This window comes from Dermochelys coriacea, chromosome 4, assembly GCF_009764565.3.
Source record: "Dermochelys coriacea isolate rDerCor1 chromosome 4, rDerCor1.pri.v4, whole genome shotgun sequence".
NCBI classification, from domain to species: domain Eukaryota; kingdom Metazoa; phylum Chordata; order Testudines; family Dermochelyidae; genus Dermochelys; species Dermochelys coriacea.
Genome location: NC_050071.1, coordinates 143,563,906 through 143,582,292, shown reverse-complemented (window position 1 = coordinate 143,582,292; position 18,387 = coordinate 143,563,906). Strand labels below are relative to the sequence as shown.

At 48.3% G+C, this 18,387-nt stretch overlaps 1 protein-coding gene across 1 annotated transcript in view; it reads left to right on the top strand.

Moving 5' to 3' along the window:
* The window catches only part of LOC119854738 (shootin-1-like), a 45,224-nt gene extending 34,594 nt beyond the window's left edge, over positions 1–10,630 (top strand). The window contains 5 exon segments of the mRNA XM_038399746.2: positions 714–823; positions 1,426–1,485; positions 4,323–4,494; positions 5,605–5,776; positions 9,617–10,630. Of these exon segments, the coding sequence (XP_038255674.1) occupies positions 714–823; positions 1,426–1,485; positions 4,323–4,494; positions 5,605–5,762 (500 nt within the window). The 3' untranslated portion in view covers positions 5,763–5,776; positions 9,617–10,630.
* The last annotated feature ends 7,757 nt before the right edge of the window (positions 10,631–18,387 follow it).

Genomic DNA, 18,387 nt, shown 5'->3' with positions numbered 1-18,387 from the left:
TTGGCATAAGTCCTAAAATATAAGGTTTAAGATCCCTTCCAAACTTTGTTATCCATGGAACCATCCAACCCTCTCTTTGAATTTTACTAAGTTCTTGACCTCAACGGCATCCTGTGGCAGTGAGTTCCACAGGTTAATTACACGCTGTGTGAACAAATATTTCCTTTGCTACCACCACTTCCCAGTTTCATCCATTGTCCCTTTTGTTCCTGTGTTCCCGTGATGTCATGTGACCATTCCGTGCCTCTCCGCAGGATCGCAGACCTAGTGGGGCTCTGAACCACCTCCATTGCTGTTGGACATAGAGGGAGATTTAAACACGGGCTCCATTTTATTTTTCTTGATTCTTCACACTCTTGGGATGCACTCCCCATAAACCTCCATAAAGTCACCTCATCACACTGTCACAACTCTCCTTTGCCATGATGCCTACAAAACACTGGACAATGGCCAGGGGCCCAGGCCACTGGAGTGTAGAGACCACTGCCTGTCATACTGACCAGTGCTGTCTCACAGTTTCCTTGTGCTCCCCATGTCTGTCTCCGTTTGTCGTCTCTTGTCTTGTACTTAGATTGTCAGCTCTTTGAGGCAGGGACCATCTTTTTGTTCTGTGTTTGTACAGTGCCTAGCTCACCAGGGCCCTGGGTCATGACTCGGACTCCCAGGTACTGCGGAAATATGAATAATAAGCTTCATTCTTCCTATGCCTGCAGGCAAACCTGCTACTGATGACTTAAAAGCTCAAGCAGTGGAGGAAATGATGGCCAGGATCAAGAGCGGGGTTGCCCTGAGATCAGCAAAGGACAGGGCTGCTTTGTCCCAGGTAAATGGTGGCACCGGGGTGTAGGAAGGGAGGCTTTGGTCCCAGACATCCACCTGGGAGTGCAGACCCATTATCAATGGCACTTGTAATAGCCACCGTCATGGGGTGTAGAAAACCAATTTCATGGGTCTGGCTCAGGCAGGGGAGTCCAGGAGTGGGATTGGGCCTTTTGCCAGGGTTCCTATCCAGCCGTGGGTTCGACAGGCAGTTGGCTGGCTCCAGGAGGGAAATAGGAGGATGGGACAGGGCCTTTCATCTGTAGGCCCCAGATCCAGCCGGCCCTGGGGAATGGGCTGTGGAGCCCTTCCCCTCTAGCACACCCGTCTGACTCTGGCACGAGGCAGATAGATGCCAAGGCTCTTTACCAGCTGATAACTGCCCATGTCACATGAGTGGGTGGTTTCCCAGGGGAGGGGGGTCCATGTCACTGAATGCCAGTCTACGCCAAAGCCTTGTTGGCGCTTGTTTGGCAAGCCCCAGGAGAAGAGGCCAAGGAAACCGGGCGCTGGAATATGAGCACCGGCTGTGGTCCTGTGCTGGCGGGTGTGGGGGTAAAGCTCGAGGAGGGACAGCAAAATCCTCTCAGAGATCTCCCCTCTCAGGATCGCTCAACAGCAGCCAGCAAACGCAAGAGCACCGTGATGGAGCTGCAAGGGATCCTGGTAAGCATTGCTGTGCAGAAAGGCACCGGTGCCTGGGGGGACCCCATACACTTCCACCCAGGCGTGGTCCTGCTCATGACAGATGCAGAAAGCTGAGCACCATGGGGCATGCAGGGGAGTCCCCTGTCCTGCAGGAACATGCCTTCATCAAGCTACTCCAGGACAGAGCCCTTCCATAGCTGAGTAGCAGGATGTGTATCACACTCCTCCCTTCACACCCCATCCTTGCCCTGTTTTCCTCTGGGCCCTTTATTATGCACTCGCTCCGTGCAGGGAGCCTGATCTTTAACTTTACACACATGCCTTGACCCTCCTACCTCGGCTGCTCACCACATGGCCTTGAAGTTGTGCTCCAAGCATGTGAAAGTTTCAAAATTTTGCAAATTGGGGAGGCTTTTTTTGTAGTAATGAACTTTTTTTTTTTCCCTTTGAAACTCTTGCTGTGAGTTTCAATTTTTCCCCCCCCACCCTCCTTTTTTAAAAAATTTTAAATTAAAAATAACCTGCTCTTTGCTTTGGAAGGTTCCGCATTTCCCCTGTACAATGTCTGACTGGATATTGAACAGCTCATGCTAGGAGGACCTGAAACATCCAGCGGTTGACTGCATGATCTCTGCCTGCTCACATGTTGGGAGGGGGAAAGAAAGCAAGCTTGACAATTTTGCCATCACTTCATTTTCCTGGGTTTGGAAATCCACAGAATCAGATTGACAGCAGAGTCTGTAGTGCTGCCCACTGGGTCTTGACCTTCACCTGGGCACCTCTACGACACTCTATGAACCTGTCTCACTAGACGTGTTGAGTGGTATGTGGGGGTGTTTTCTGGCTTGAATGCTTATCACAGTTGCAACGTGTGTCGCTTACCTCGCTTGCAGCTGGATAATAGCCTGCTATTGCGAAGTTGGTCTAAACTACAGAGTTAGGTCGCCATAAAGCAGCTTATGTCAATCTAACTACGTCTGTGTCTATGCAGTGTCTACCCTTGCTCCCGCCGATGTAAGTGCCTCACTACACCGACATAGGGCTTGGCTATACTTGCAGATGTAGAGCACAGCAGGGAAAACGCTGCCGTGCGTTTACACTGTCAGCTGCAAGTGCACTGGCATGGCGACATTAGCAGCTCTTGCAACACCATAAAGAGCAGTGCATTGTGGTAGCTATCCCAGTGTGCAAGTGGCTGCAGCTTGCTTTTCAAATCGGGGGAATGGAGTGTGACGAGGTGTGTTGTGTGTAGAGAGACAGTGTGTTTTGGGGGGTTGAGAGTGTCAGCATGCTGTCTTGTAAGTTCAGACAGCAGCCTACCCCCTTCCTCCCTCCGCCTCTCTCACACACTCACAGCAGCAACATCCCACAGTGATGGTTGCTTTGTCCCGGAGCAGATAAGCAGCCGGCTGTCAGAACGGAGCTTTGAAAGGGCATATCCACATGCCTGCAGCGATTCCAAAACAATGAGAAGAGCAGCCCCTTGACTTCAGGGGATTATCGGACGTTTCCAGAGGCCGATCAGAGCGCAGTAATGCAACACCCACACTGACGCCCGGGCGTTTCAGCTGGGGTGCAGCAAGCGTTATGTTTCTCATGGAGGTGGATTACCAGGAGTGCTCCAGCTGCAGAGTCCAGGCAATCCACATGCCTTGCCAGTGTGGACACGTCAGGAGTTAGGGCGCCCAGGGCTGCTTTAATGCGCTCTAACTCGCAAGTGTAGCCAAGCCCATAGTAACTCCACCTCGAGGAGCAGTGTAGGGCTTATGCTGGTGTAGTTAGGGTGACGCAGTGTCTGTGTAGACTCTGCATTACTTGTATCACTATTAGCTGTCTTGACAATTTCACGGCTCCAAAATTGATAAGAGAGCCAGCTCCCGGCTCCCCAGCTGGCCTGCTGCTGAGTCTCCTCTCCAAGCCAGGCTGCCACCTGGGCTTCCCGCTGGAAACCCTGCTGATCCCCGGGGTGCAGGCTCCCGCTGGGAACACAGCAGCTGACCAGGCTCCGGGGGCAGATTTCTCCACCGGAGGCGAGAAACCCCAGGTGGCTGCTGGGCTCCTAGAGGGGATCTGCATGGAGCAGAGAGCCCTGGCACTCAGGCCCCCACACTGCCCCTCGGTGGACGTGCTCCTCGTGAGGACATGCACCACCACCAGAAGGAGGGTAGTGTGGACATTGGTCACCAGAGTAATTAGGCTGTACGTTGATCTAGGTCAACTTTGTCAAGATTGTAGTGTAGACATAACCCCTTGAGCTGATGGAGAAGCTCCACTGGGGGTTGAGGTCTGAGCAGGGGACATTTTTTTGGACATAGTTAATTCGAAGAAAAATGTAGCTTTGGGTGACTGGAAACTAGTCGCAAATTTGACACAAATGGTTTCAGCCATTCCCAAAACAGCCAGAGGAGGAGGAGGCGGTCATGCAGCCCCCCCCCACACACACATGTAGACACAACCTTTAACTTAGTGGTTAGAAAACTCACCGAGGATGTGGGACACAGCGCAGGTTCAAGTCCCCTCTCTACCACAAGCCTGAAACAGGCATTTCTGTTTTGCTGCAAATTTTGCAAAATGTCAGATTTGGTTCCACCTGTACTGATTTTTTACTGCCACCGAACCACAAAGCTGGTTCCTTGCTAGCTCTAGCTCTAGGTTCAAACCTCACTGCTGATCCCTGCAGCATGTTACATCAGCCTCTGTTGGGAAGTTCAGCCCCTTTAGGCAACTGGGGGCTCAGCCCCAGAGCATCTCTGAGTGTGAGCTGAGAGGCCTGCACACCCAGCCACTGGGTGGGTGGGAACTGTGCTTCTCACTGTCTGAGCCGTCCACTAACATGCACCGGTTCCTCTTGTCAGGGCACAATGAAAAGGCCAGTCAGAAAACAGAGCTGGCATAAACACAGCCAAAAGATCAATGACAACCAGCTGCAGTCCATCCTCCAGAGACGGCGCAAACTGGTGGACTCCTCCACTCCTGCCCAGCCCTCGCTGCTGCAGGCGGAGCTCAGAAAAGAGGTGCAGAATCAAGGTGCAGTGACTCCTCCTCGGTCTCTCTGATCCTATTCAGGAAGCCATCCTGCTGCAATACCAGGACCCAGCATGCTTTCACAGCCAGAGCAGCCTTCTGCTTAGTGGAGCACTGCATGCTGGCAGCCAGGGTTGGGGCAGGCCACACCTTGCTGTTTGAGAGGTAGTTGACAGAACCCACAGTGTAGGGCTCTATAGGTAATGTCTAGACAGCAGTTAAACACCCGCAGCCAGCCCATGTCAGCTGGCTCAGGCTAAGGGGCTCTTTAATTGTAGTGTAGACATTTTGGCTCAGGCTGGAGCCCTGGCTCTGGGACCCCTCAAGGGGCTTCCCAGAGCTCAAATGTCTACACAGCATTTGTACAGCCCCACAGCCTGGACCCCCAGGAGCCTGAGTCAGCTGACCTGGGCCAGCTGCAGGTGTTTAAATGCTGTGTAGATCTACCCTATGGGCTGTTCCCTTCAAACTAGCCCAGCTTCAAAATCCCTGAAAAGCTTTCTATTTATAGAAGACTCTATTGGTTGCAGAAACAGTAGTAGACTGAGCATAGGGCTGGGAGACAGGACGCCTGGGTTCTATTTGCAGCTCTGCTACTGACATGCTGGGCAGTCCCGGGCATGTCATTTTGCATCTTTGTCCATCCATAAAATGGGATGATACTGACCAACCTTTATATAGTGCTTGGAGATCTACGGATGCAAAATATCTCATAAGTTCATTATTTGTTAGGTTTGCTTAACACTGTAAGTTTCAGATGAGGGGTGAGTCAAGTCCTATTTCTGTGGCCAGTCTGTCATAACGGGGATGATTCAGCAGAACAAATCAGGCCAAGATATTTGAGTAGCTGTTGATTTTAGCCACTGTTGCAGGGGCAGGTTTGACAGCTGTGGAATCTCAGAATACATAAGTGCTGGAACTAGGAGTACAGTGGGGTGCTGCAGCAGCCTCAGGCTTGAAGTGGTTTCAATTATATACAGGGTTTACAGTTTTGGTTCAATGGCTCTCAGAACCCCGACTATACAACTTGTTCCAGCACACCGGTCAGAATAGCAGCATTCTGTGAGACATTGTGTGACAAGACCATGATTATGTGGCTTTCTTATTTCTAAGGTGACAGTGAAACTTGCAAAGCTGTGTCCAGCCCATGCTCAAAGGAGAATGCAGCTGTTGTCCAGTTAAGAGCAAGATCCGTGCACCTTCAGAAAAGCAGGCAAATGGCTCTCCTGAATGAAGCAGAGGACAAGCCGGCACAGAGCGAGACTACCTGAAAACCAGCCATCCTGTAAGAAACAGCCATGACAACCCACCTTATTGGGGCATTAGGAAGGATTGGATCTGGGGCATTCAGTGCCCAAAGCACAGGCACCTCCCACTTGAGCTAAAGGAGTAACTCCACTAGCAGGCAGCAGTAGTAGGCAATTATCCTCCAGGTAGACCAGACACTCGAGGCGGGAGATGCCAGACATGCTGCACAAGTTTGTTAGAATGGTCATTGTCTGTGTGCATTTTGTTCTGGTTTGTTTCAGTATTTTCTCCAGAGGCTAGCATGTGCCTGTTACACCAAACCATGACTGTTTCCCTGTGGAGGAAGGGCAGATGTCCTCAATAATGGGGCTGCAAAGCACTGGGGAATGCAAAGACAGCTAGGGCTCCAGGAACATGGCAGAGCCCTGCCCCAAATGCTTACTGTCTAACCATCATGACAGGTTTCAGAGTAGCAGCCATGTTAGTCTGTATTCGCAAAAAGAAAAGGAGTACTTGTGGCACCTTAGAGCATAAGCTTTCGTGCTACAGCTCACTTCATCGGATGCTATAGCTCACGAAAGCTTATGCTCTAATAAATTTGTTAGTCTCTAAAGTGCCACAAGTACTCCTTTTCTTTTTGTCTAACCATCGACTCCCATGGAATTCAGTGAGAGCTTTGCCACAGACTCCAGTGGGCACAGATCAGAGGCTGTGGATACAATCCAGAAAGGTGCTAAGCCCCCACAGCCTCCATGATAGGTGCTGGGAGATGCTGGTGCTCCTGAATTTGGCCATTTATTGGCTATGACACCAAAAAGGATGCCATCATACAAAGGGTAAAAGGAGGGCTCATGAGAGGACAAGGGTTGGTTGCTACAGCAGAAGATCGTGACTCAAGATTGATGTGAAAAGAAAAGGAGTACTGGTGGCACCTTAGAGTCTAACAAATTTATTAGAGCATAAGCTTTCGTGAGCTACAGCTCACTTCATCGGATGCATTTGGTGGAAAAAACAGAGGAGGAGATTTATATACACACACACACACACACACACACACACACACACACACACAGAGAGAACATGAAACAATGGGTTTACCATACACACTGTAAGGAGAGTGATCACTTAAGATAAGCCATCACCAGCAGCAGGGGGGGAAGGAGGAAAACCTTTCATGGTGACAAGCAAGGTAGGCTAATTCCAGCAGTTAACAAGAATATCAGAGGAACAGTGGGGGGCGGGGGGTGGGAGAAATACCATGGGGAAATAGTTTTACTTTGTGTAATGACTCCTCCATTCCCAGTCTCTATTCAAGCCTAAGTTAATTGTATCCAGTTTGCAAATTAATTCCAATTCAGCAGTCTCTCGTTGGAGTCTGTTTTTGAAGCTTTTTTGTTGAAGGATAGCCACTCTTAGGTCTGTGATCGAGTGACCAGAGAGATTGAAGTGTTCTCCGACTGGTTTTTGAATGTTATAATCTTGACGTCTGATTTGTGTCCATTCATTCTTTTACGTAGAGACTGTCCAGTTTGGCCAATGTACATGGCAGAGGGGCATTGCTGGCACATGATGGCCTATATCACATTGGTAGATGCGCAAGTGAACGAGCCTCTGATAGTGTGGCTGATGTGATTAGGCCCTATGATGGTATCCCCTGAATAGATGTGTGGACAGAGTTGGCAACGGGCTTTGTTGCAAGGATAGGTTCCTGAGTTAGTGGTTCTGTTGTGTGGTGTGTGGTTGCTGAGGAATTCCACCATGATTTCAACAATTTCCATCCCACCATCAACCTCAGCCTGGACCAGTCCACACAAGAGATCCACTTCCTGGACACTACGGTGCTAATAAGCGATGGTCACATAACCACCACCCTATATCGGAAACCTACTGACCGCTATTCCTACCTACATGCCTCTAGCTTTCATCCAGATCATACCACTCGATCCATTGTCTACAGCCAAGCTCTACGATATAACCGCATTTGCTCCAACCCCTCAGACAGAGACAAACACCTACAAGATCTCTATCATGCATTCCTACAACTACAATACCCACCTGCTGAAGTGAAGAAACAGATTGACAGAGCCAGAAGAGTACCCAGAAGTCACCTACTACAGGACAGGCCCAACAAAGAAAACAACAGAACGCCACTAGCCATCACCTTCAGCCCCCAACTAAAACCTCTCCAACGCATCATCAAGGATCTACAACCTATCCTGAAGGACGAGCCATCGCTCTCTCAGATCTTGGGAGACAGACCAGTCCTTGCTTACAGACAGCCCCCCAATCTGAAGCAAATACTCACCAGCAACCACACACCACACAACAGAACCACTAACCCAGGAACCTATCCTTGCAACAAAGCCCGTTGCCAACTCTGTCCACATATCTATTCAGGGGATACCATCATAGGGCCTAATCACATCAGCCACACTATCAGAGGCTCGTTCCTGCGCATCTACCAATGTGATATATGCCATCATGTGCCAGCAATGCCCCTCTGCCATGTACATTGGCCAAACTGGACAGTCTCTACGTAAAAGAATGAATGGACACAAATCAGACGTCAAGAATTATAACATTCAAAAACCAGTTGGAGAACACTTCAATCTCTCTGGTCACTCGATCACAGACCTAAGAGTGGCTATACTTCAACAAAAAAGCTTCAAAAACAGACTCCAACGAGAGACTGCTGAATTGGAATTAATTTGCAAACTGGATACAATTAACTTAGGCTTGAATAGAGACTGGGAATGGAGGAGTCATTACACAAAGTAAAACTATTTCCCCATGGTATTTCTCCCCCCACCCCACCCCCCACTGTTCCTCAGATATTCTTGTTAACTGCTGGAAATAGCCTACCTTGCTTGTCACCATGAAAGGTTTTCCTCCTTCCCCCCGCTGCTGCTGGTGATGGCTTATCTTAAGTGATCACTCTCCTTACAGTGTGTATGATAAACCCATTGTTTCATGTTCTCTGTGTGTGTGTATATAAATCTCCCCACTGTATTTTCCACCAAATGCATCCGATGAAGTGAGCTGTAGCTCACGAAAGCTTATGCTCTAATAAATTTGTTAGTCTCTAAGGTGCCACCAGTACTCCTTTTCTTTTTGCGAATACAGACTAACACGGCTGCTACTCTGAAACCTAAGATTGATGTGATCACATTTCAATCGCCCTCTTTGGTTGTGTGGGGACAGGCTGCCACCCCGGGTCCTGACCCTCTGCCCCCTGAAGGCAATGTCAGCGGTCTCCTGGGCTTCAATGGGCCAGGATCAGGCCCCAGGGCTTTTCTTGGCTCTGTATCAGCCCTGAGCGTTGACTAGCACACGCTGCAGAGTGGCAGCCTGCTATCACTCAGCCTTTCCTTTCCCCTACCGTTGCAGACTAGAGGGAAGCTGTAGGCTGCCGTCTGGGACTCCATGGGTATCCCTGCTACAGACTGCTGCTGGTGTCCGCAGGGGGGGTGGAATCCCGGCCCTAGCGAAGTCAGTGGGAATTGTGCCACTGAGGCCAGAGTTTCATCCAGGGGATTTAGTTGGGACTTACATTTGTGGGAGTTTGGTGAAGTTACTGTGAATAAGCTACATCTCTGAAAGGAGGGTGAGTGTGTGGGTAAGGCTCTAGTGTGGGACTCTGGAGTGCTAGGCTCTGGCACTGAGTGTGTTGGTCTCTCTGTGCCTCAAGTTCCCATCCATAAAATGGGGATAAAAGTCCTTCCTTTGCCTATAATTGCAAGATCTTTGGGACAGGGTCTGTTTTTTATGACATGTTGGTACAGTACAGGGGGGTCCTAATCTCAGCCGCCAGGCACTACCACATTGCAACTAGACTATCTGCTTTTGTTCTAATGTTCTAAACATGCATCTCTTTCAGGTTGCACCACAGTACACTGCATGCCGCCTGCTCTTGCACCCTGCCGATGCTCTTTGCAGTACCTGCCCCACCCGCGTATCTTTCAGTCACGCAAATGTTCAGAGCATGAGCTCAGCCTGAGGATGCGGTTCTCGGATCGCGCTTGTTAGCGCGATGTGCAGCCAGATACACAGCCTGCTTGCTTGCACATACTAGCTTGCTCCACTTGCCTCAGTGGTTGCTGGGAGGTGCAGTCAGGAATCTTAACACTGACAAGCTTCGTATTGTGGTCCTAGAGTGGATTTGTCATTGGCCAGTGGAAAGTGGTTTTGTTGACAGTGGTTTGTAAAGATCATCACCTAGGGATCAGATTATCCCATTAGCTAGCTTCTCTTTCAACGGCCAAACATAATTTCACACTCTTCCTGAGGACCGATGGACTGCAGATAAGAAGGCTGCAGCTTATGGGAGCGTCCATTCGAGTCCATTCTTTTCTAACTGAGCTCCTGTGACAATAACAGATCCATCAAGAACAACATTCAGCCCTGGCAAGGTGTCCTTCTTTATCCTCCCCACTGGCAAGGTGGCGATTTGTTTTCTTTCTATGAAGAAGGTTAATGTTGGAAGCAAATTGTTTTGATGCATATACACACAGAGATTGCTCCAAAATATCATGTGGTTCACAATAAAACCTTGGTAACGGCACCTTCAAAATTTGGAGAAGCTCAGATCTGGAGCCATGCATTGGCACTCTGGCACATCTCTAACTCTAATGATCAGAAGTGGAGTTGGGAGCTCCAGATCAGTCCTTTAGAAGAGAATTTCACTGGGGACCTTAACAGGACATCTATCTGTCATGTTGTTGTGCTCAAATCAGCCGTAAGTTGCAGTGTAAGTGCCTGGATGGTGGATTCGATGATGCATTAATGGGCATTTACTTGTTTAGCTGCTGAGCTGAGCATCTTAGGGGATCTGAGTGTCCTTCTAAGAAGCCCCACATTTGAAATTTGAGCTCTGTACCTTTTAACTAAACAACCTGTTAGAGAAAAGGGCTAAAGGGACAGAAATTGAATTTGGATGTACTAAGCTCAGAGCACATGGCACTTCACATGTTGAGGAGCTTGTCAAGCTGCCTAGAGTGGCTCGCGAGCATGCGTACCCACCTCAGGGCAGATTGTGAAGAAGCAGGGCACAAACCCCAAGCTGGCTGAGAGTTCTATGTTTATATTTTGCCAACCAAGTATCAAGTATGAACTCTTCAAGGACTATGACAGCCTTAACACAGACAGTCTCCTTGGGCACGCTGGTCTATCTTGCCACCCGGACAAGCTTACTTTTGTGATAGATGGTCCCTTACACCAAAAATCACAACGATATTCAGATTACTCCCAGTCCAAAACGACCAGTCACTTACCCCAGATCAACTGCACCTCAGATCCATGCCAAAGACAGTGCTGTAGCCAATCCTATAATTAATAAAAATGTATTAACTAAATGAGAGTTATTTACAAGGCTAAAGCAGATAACATACACACACAAACATGTTACAATCTTAGACTCCAAAAGGTAATAGAAGCAGCTGTAATATTCAAGCTCAATATGTCCTTTAGGGCTATCCTAGGCCAAACAGTTGGGGATCCCCGCTTATGCTTAGAAATCTTCACCCGTCTTAGTTCAAGCAGCATAGAGATACAGGTCTTTCTTGTCCGGGATTTTTATTCCCTTCCCCAGAGTTCAAGGTGATGGGACAAGTGCTTGTGCACATCTCTTCCTCATGGGTGAATGAAGGAGCAATCAACGGAGTCTTTTGTCCACTGATGTTCCACAATGGCTTGTCTGGTGTCCATGGGCCTTCTTTTGTTGGGCAGGAGATGATACCTCTTGTGGTAAACGAGTATTTCACCCTTGGTAATGCCTCTCTACAGACTGGGGGTAACAGTTTTAGAGCAAACACATTTATAGTTACAGAGCAAACACTTATATATTGCCTTACAACATGGAGTACAGCTGTTATCAGTCAGATTAATACATGCAGCATCCTACAAGCATTTCATAAAGTCTAAACACATTTTTTTTATAAAATTAATACCTATTTTAACAATACTAACCCATAGGTGAGTCAGACTGGCTTCAAGCGTGCATTTGTCAGTGTTCAGTGAGGCCTAGGGGCCTTGGCATGAGCTGGCATCTGGTCTGCCAGCATCACAGAGATCTCTTGTTAAACCATGAATAAAAAGGTATATTGCGAGACATCCCTAAAGTTTCGGGGGTGGTCCCACTGCGTCCTAAACCATCATGGGCTGGAAGTCATCCCAGAGTCCTATTTCACCTGAGTCACTTCAGCCCCCTTGCCTCCCATCTCACTTTCCTGCAGCCTATAAAACAATGCAGACAAAAAACTGTCTACTCCCACTGCTCTGCTCAAATTAAGCTCTGCTCTGGGTCCCTTTCCTGGCTTCCCCATCAAGTTCACACCCCTCAGCCTCACACTCAGGAGTTGTCCCATGTCTGCTCCTGTCTTGGTTCTTGCTTCTCATGCCTCCCTTCTGAAATATTTGGCTCTTGTCTTTGCCCCCTTTCCATGCTCCCTGTACTTCCCTCCATCTCATCATTCAAACACACCCATCACCCCCGTCCCTGAAAACAGACTGCTTCTGTGAGGGCTTTGAGCATTCATACCCTCTAGTACAGAAAGCAGTGTATCCACCAGAAGGTAGGCAATAGCCTTCTCTGCTGAATCTAGAATGGGAGATCTCATTTTGGGCCATGAAAGACCCCCTCAGTGTGTTAAGGAATGACATAGCTTGATTCAGCTGTCCAAGGACAGGCACTAGGCATACATTGACCTGAATGAGTTTGTAATAGCAACTGAACATCAAAGCTATTAATGAGCAGAGTCACATCAACACAGAAAAAATTACTAAGCCCCACAAATTGTATAGGTCTTGGGAGTATTTCAGGCCCTGATGTTTTCCACCAGTGCATGCAATGTTGAAACAATTCTGAGGGCTGCTTGGCCAGAGAACCTCATAGCACATCTCAGTGGGAGGGTATTTAAATTTGAAACAAATTAATATAGAAGCCTGGCAGCTCAGGAACTTTCACTATCACCTCTAACAAACCAAAGTGGAGCGGATCCAACAGCTGTGGGAATGCCCCTCCCAAGGGCCCCATTCGTGAAAGACTGGAGCCTTGTGCAGGCTTCTGCTTCTTGTAAGCTAGGGGTAGGAAGAGAATGGCTGATGTGTGCCTCTGGTAGGATTTGCCTGCTCTGGGTATTGCAAGATGTTGGACGCTCGGCCTGCAAGATGCAAGGCTATTAAATTGGGTACAGTTCTCTCATGACAGGCAGCGGGGTGTGTTGGGGTTAACACAGGAGAGGCAGGAAGGGTTGGTCACAAGGAGGGGACCTGAAGGAAAGCTCAGAGGTTGTAGGCAATGTAGAAGTTGTGGATTCTGAGTTGAGTTTCAAAGAGAAGAGGAGGCCAAGGGAGGTGGACCCAGAGAATGGAGAGGAATAGCGGTGGGGAATAGGGAGAGGAAATCATGGAGGCAGAGTGGAAGGAGCGAGGGAGAACGGGGATCTCAAGGGGTCGCTCTGAATTCACAGCACTGTGAGAGGAGAAAAGGCCCATTGGAGCTGCAGACAGACAGGATGCACAGGAAGGGGCAGAGCAGGGGTAACCTAGGAGAGCTCTCGTTTTGTTTCCGGGATGTGGTGATGCTATAATACTGATGTGGGCTAATATTTCTGGGCCTCATAGAAGTGGAGCGCTGGGTGGGATTCAAATGAAGACAGGATGTAGGCCTGACACTATGGGGTAGGAAGATTCTAATTCCAAACCAGTTCTTTTATGGGATGATTTGACAGGATTGCTTGTGATAACAGAGACTCTATGGCCCAGGAGGTCCCTTCCAGTCCTAGGTAGGCATGTTTGGTTTCTGGGAAAGGAAAATGTGTTTTGTTGCGGTTGATGCTTCCACAGCCTGTTCTATGAATTGTTTAGAAACAGTACTGGTGAGTGAGAGGAAGGACATTAATATTTAAATGTTTACACAGGACACTGTGATGGGTCCCACCTTGAGGAGGAGGAGCAGGCTTCACTTACTACTGCATTGACAAGGGCAAGAAGGAGCTGAGACAGCCAGGAGTAGGGTTCTCCATATGGTCTGACATTGCCTGGAAGCTTGACTCACTCCTCAAAGGAGTCAATAATTGGCTTACAGTGCTCCACATAAACCAACCGATTTATGGTGCTTCGCAAAAATGTGTCCAGACTAGTATACCACCGTCAGCGCCTATGCGCCAACAATGGCTCATACAGCCAAGATCAATCAGGCATTTGATAAAGATCTCAGCAGGGTCATCAGAGGGGTGCCATATCAGGACAAACTCATTGTCCTTGGAGACTTTAATGCTCCTGTGAGAGATGACTCTGACACGTGGAGCTGGGTGCTAGGACGTCATGGCACTGGAAGGTCAAACTCCAATAGCCAACTACTTCTGACCTAGTCTGCCCAGTTCAATCTCATTATTACCAACACAGTCTTCCAACAGGCCAACAAATATAAGGCAACAAGGATGCATCCCAGGTCAAAACAATGGCATATGCTAGACTATGTAATTGTATGTTCTAAAGACATGAAAGATGTGTATATCTCCCACTTTTTGAGAGGTGCCGAAGGAGGGGGCCCTCAGACCATCGGCTTGTGAGAAGTTTCATGTCGCTACACTTAGCAAAATACAACAGAAGATGCCTCAAACCACTAGAGAAAATCAGCATGACTACCATGAAAGAGCCCAATCCAGTTCTGGTGCCCACAATTCAAGAAGGATGGTGATAAATTGGAGAGGGTTCAGAGAGTAGCCATGAGAATGATTAAAGGAATAGAAAACCAGCCTTATAGTGTTAGAGTTGCTGGATCAATTGATTAAGAATTCCTGGTTAATACTCTGAGATTTGACAGGTTCTTGTCTCAAAATTAGGCACAGTATCATTAAAATTACTGTTCATTTGGGAACCCCACTGTGCATGGTTGCAACACTCACACTTAGGAAATCACACTATATTTATAATAGTATGTATTAATACAGTTAGCAAGGTCACAAACACTCTAATCCAGCAAGGTAGACAGAGAGAATACAGAAAGTAGATCTGAATAGCCATATACTCACACCATTCCTTGCAAAACAACCTAAAATGTTCTTCATTATCCCCCTCCTCCTCCTCCTTCCCCTTCATAGTCATCATCATCACTGGTAGGCATCATTTTGGCATCGTCCAAGGCGCGCAGGCTGGTATACAGCTTTTATGATGTGTTATACTGATGCCAGTATGCCTCATGCATATTCAGTAGGGGTTTCTGCCCCTTTATGTGTAGTTCCTCATCCTACTAATGTTGGGGTGCCCTTCCCCCATACGGTTTAATCCTTTTACTTTCAGTTTATTAGCATATATATCAATGAGTTACCAGGGCAATTTTGTAGTCCGATATCCCTGACTAAAAATATCAAAAGCTGCTATAAACTAGCATCTTGGTTACCTATCAGCAGTTTAGTCATTACAGTGTTCTGTCTCATAGAATCATAGAATCATAGAATATCAGGGTTGGAAGGGACCCCAGAAGGTCATCTAGTCCAACCCCCTGCTCAAAGCAGGACCAAGTCCCAGTTAACTCATCCTAGCCAGGGCTTTGTCAAGCCTGACCTTAAAAACCTCTAAGGAAGGAGATTCTACCACCTCCCTAGGTAACGCATTCCAGTGTTTCACCCCCTCTTAGTGAAAAGTTTTTCCTAATATCCAATCTAAACCTCCCCCATTGCAACTTGAGACCATTACTCCTCGTTCTGTCATCTGCTACCATTGAGAACAGTCTAGAGCCATCCTCTTTGAAACCCCCTTTCAGGTAGTTGAAAGCAGCTATCAATCCCCCCCTCATTCTTCTCTTCTGCAGACTAAACAATCCCAGCTCCCTCAGCCTCTCCTCATAAGTCATGTGCTCTAGACCCCTAATCATTTTTGTTGCCTTCGCTGTACTCTTTCCAATTTATCCACATCCTTCTTGTAGTGTGGGGCCCAAACTGGACACAGTACTCCAGATGAGGCCTCACCAGTGTCGAATAGAGGGGAACGATCACGTCCTCGATCTGCTCGCTATGCCCCTACTTATACATCCCAAAATGCCATTGGCCTTCTTGGCAACAAGGGCACACTGCTGACTCATATCCAGCTTCTCGTCCACTGTCACCCCTAGGTCCTTTTCCGCAGAACTGCTGCCGAGCCATTCGGTCCCTAGTCTGTAGCGGTGCATTGGATTCTTCCATCCTAAGTGCAGGACCCTGCACTTATCCTTATTGAACCTCATTAGATTTCTTTTGGCCCAATCTTCCAATTTGTCTAGGTCCTTCTGTATCCTATCCCTCCCCTCCAGCGTATCTACCACTCCTCCGGTTAGTATCATCCGCAAATTTGCTGAGAGTGCAATCCACACCATCCTCCAGATCATTTATGAGATATTGAACAAAACGGGCCCCAGGACCGACCCCTGGGGCACTCCACTTGACACGGCTGCCAACTAGACATGGAGCCATTGATCACTACCCGTTGAGCCCGACAATCTAGCCAGCTTTCTACCCACCTTATAGTGCATTCATCCAGCCATACCTTCCTTAACTTGCTGACAAGAATGCTGTGGGAGACCGTGTCAAAAGCTTTGCTTAAAGTCAAGAAACAATACATCCACTGCTTTCCCTTCATTCCACAGAACCAGTAATCTCATCATAAAAGGCGATTAGATTAGTCAGGCATGACCTTCCCTTGGTGAATCCATGCTGACTGTTCCTGATCACTTTCCTCTCCTCTAAGTTCTTCAGGATTGATTCTTTGAGGACCCTGCTCCATGATTTTTTCCATGGGACTGAGGTGAGGCTGACCGGCCTGTAGTTCCCAGGATCCTCCTTCTTCCCTTTTTTAAAGATGGGCACTACATTAGCCTTTTTCCAGTCATCCGGGACTTCCCCCGTTCGCCACGAGTTTTCAAAGATAATGGCCAAGGGCTCTGCAATCACAGCCGCCAATTCCCTCAGCACTCTCGGATGCAATTCGTCGGCCCCATGGACTTGTGCACGTCCAGCTTTTCTAAATAGTCCCTAACCACCTCTATCTCTACAGAGGGCTGGCCATCTCTTCCCCATTTTGTGATGCCCAGCACAGCAGTCTGGGAGCTGACCTTGTTAGTGAAAAACAGAGGCAAAAAAAGCATTGAGTACATAGCTTTTTCCACATCCTCTGTCACTAGCTTGCCTCCCTCATTCAGTAAGGGGCCCACACTTTCCTTGGCTTTTTTCTTGTTGCCAACATACCTGAAGAAACCCTTCTTGTTACTCTTGACATCTCTTGCTAGCTGCAGCTCCAGGTGCGATTGGCCCTCCTGATATCTTTCCTACATGCCCGAGCAATATTTTTATACTCTTCCCTGGTCATATGTCCAACCTTCCACTTCTTGTAAGCTTCTTTTTTATGTTTAAGATCCGCTAGGATTTCACCATTAAGCCAAGCTGGTCGCCTGCCATATTTACTATTCTTTCGACTCATCGGGATGGTTTGTCCCTGTAACCTCAACAGGGATTCCTTGAAATACAGCCAGCTCTCCTGGACTCCCTTCCCTTTCATGTTAGTCCCCCAGGGGATCCTGGCCATCTGTTCCCTGAGGGAGTCAAAGTCTGCTTTCCTGAAGTCCAGGGTCCGTATCCTGCTGCTTACCTTTCTTCCCTTCGTCAGGATCCTGAACTCAACCAACTCATGGTCACTGCCTCCCAGATTCCCATCCACTTTTGCTTCCCCCACTAATTCTACCCGGTTTGTGAGCAGCAGGTCAAGAAAAGCGCTCCCCCTAGTTGGCTCCCCTAGCACTTGCACCAGGAAATTGTCCCCTACGCTTTCCAAAAACTTCCTGGATTGTCTATGCACCGCTGTATTGCTCTCCCAGCAGATATCAGGAAAATTAAAGTCACCCATGAGAATCAGGGCATGCGATCTAGTAGCTTCCGTGAGTTGCCGGAAGAAAGCCTCATCCACCTCATCCCCTGGTCCGGTGGTCTATAGCAGACTCCCACCATGACATCACTCTTGTTGCACACACTTCTAAACTTAATCCAGAGACACTCAGGTTTTTCCACAGTTTCGTACCGGAGCTCTGAGCAGTCATACTGCTCCCTTACATACGTGCTACTCCCCCACCTTTTCTGCCCTGCCTGTCCTTCCTGAACAGTTTATAACCATCCATGACTGTACTCCAGTCATGTGAGTTATCCCACCAAGTCTCTGTTATTCCAATCACGTCATAATTCCTTTGACATCACCAGGACCTCCAGTTCTCCCTGCTTGTTTCCAAGGCTTTGTGCATTTGTATATAAGCACTTGAGATAACCTGTGATCGCCCCTCATTCCCAGTATGAGGCAGGAGCCCTCCCCTCACAGACATTCCTGCTGTGCTTCCTCCCGGTATCCCGCTTTCCCACTTACCTCAGGGCTTTGGTCTCCTTCCCCCGGTGAACCTAGTTTTAAGCCCTCCTCACTAGGTTAGCCAGCTGCTGGCAAATCTGTTCTTCCCTCTCTTCGTAAGATGGAGCCCGTCTCTGCCCAGCACTCCTCCTTCATGGAACACCATCCCATGGTCAAAGAATCCAAAGCCTTCTCTACGACACCACCTGCGTAGCCATTCGTTGACCTCCACGATTCGACGGTCCCTACCCAAGCCTTTTCCTTCCACGGGGAGGATGGACGAGAACA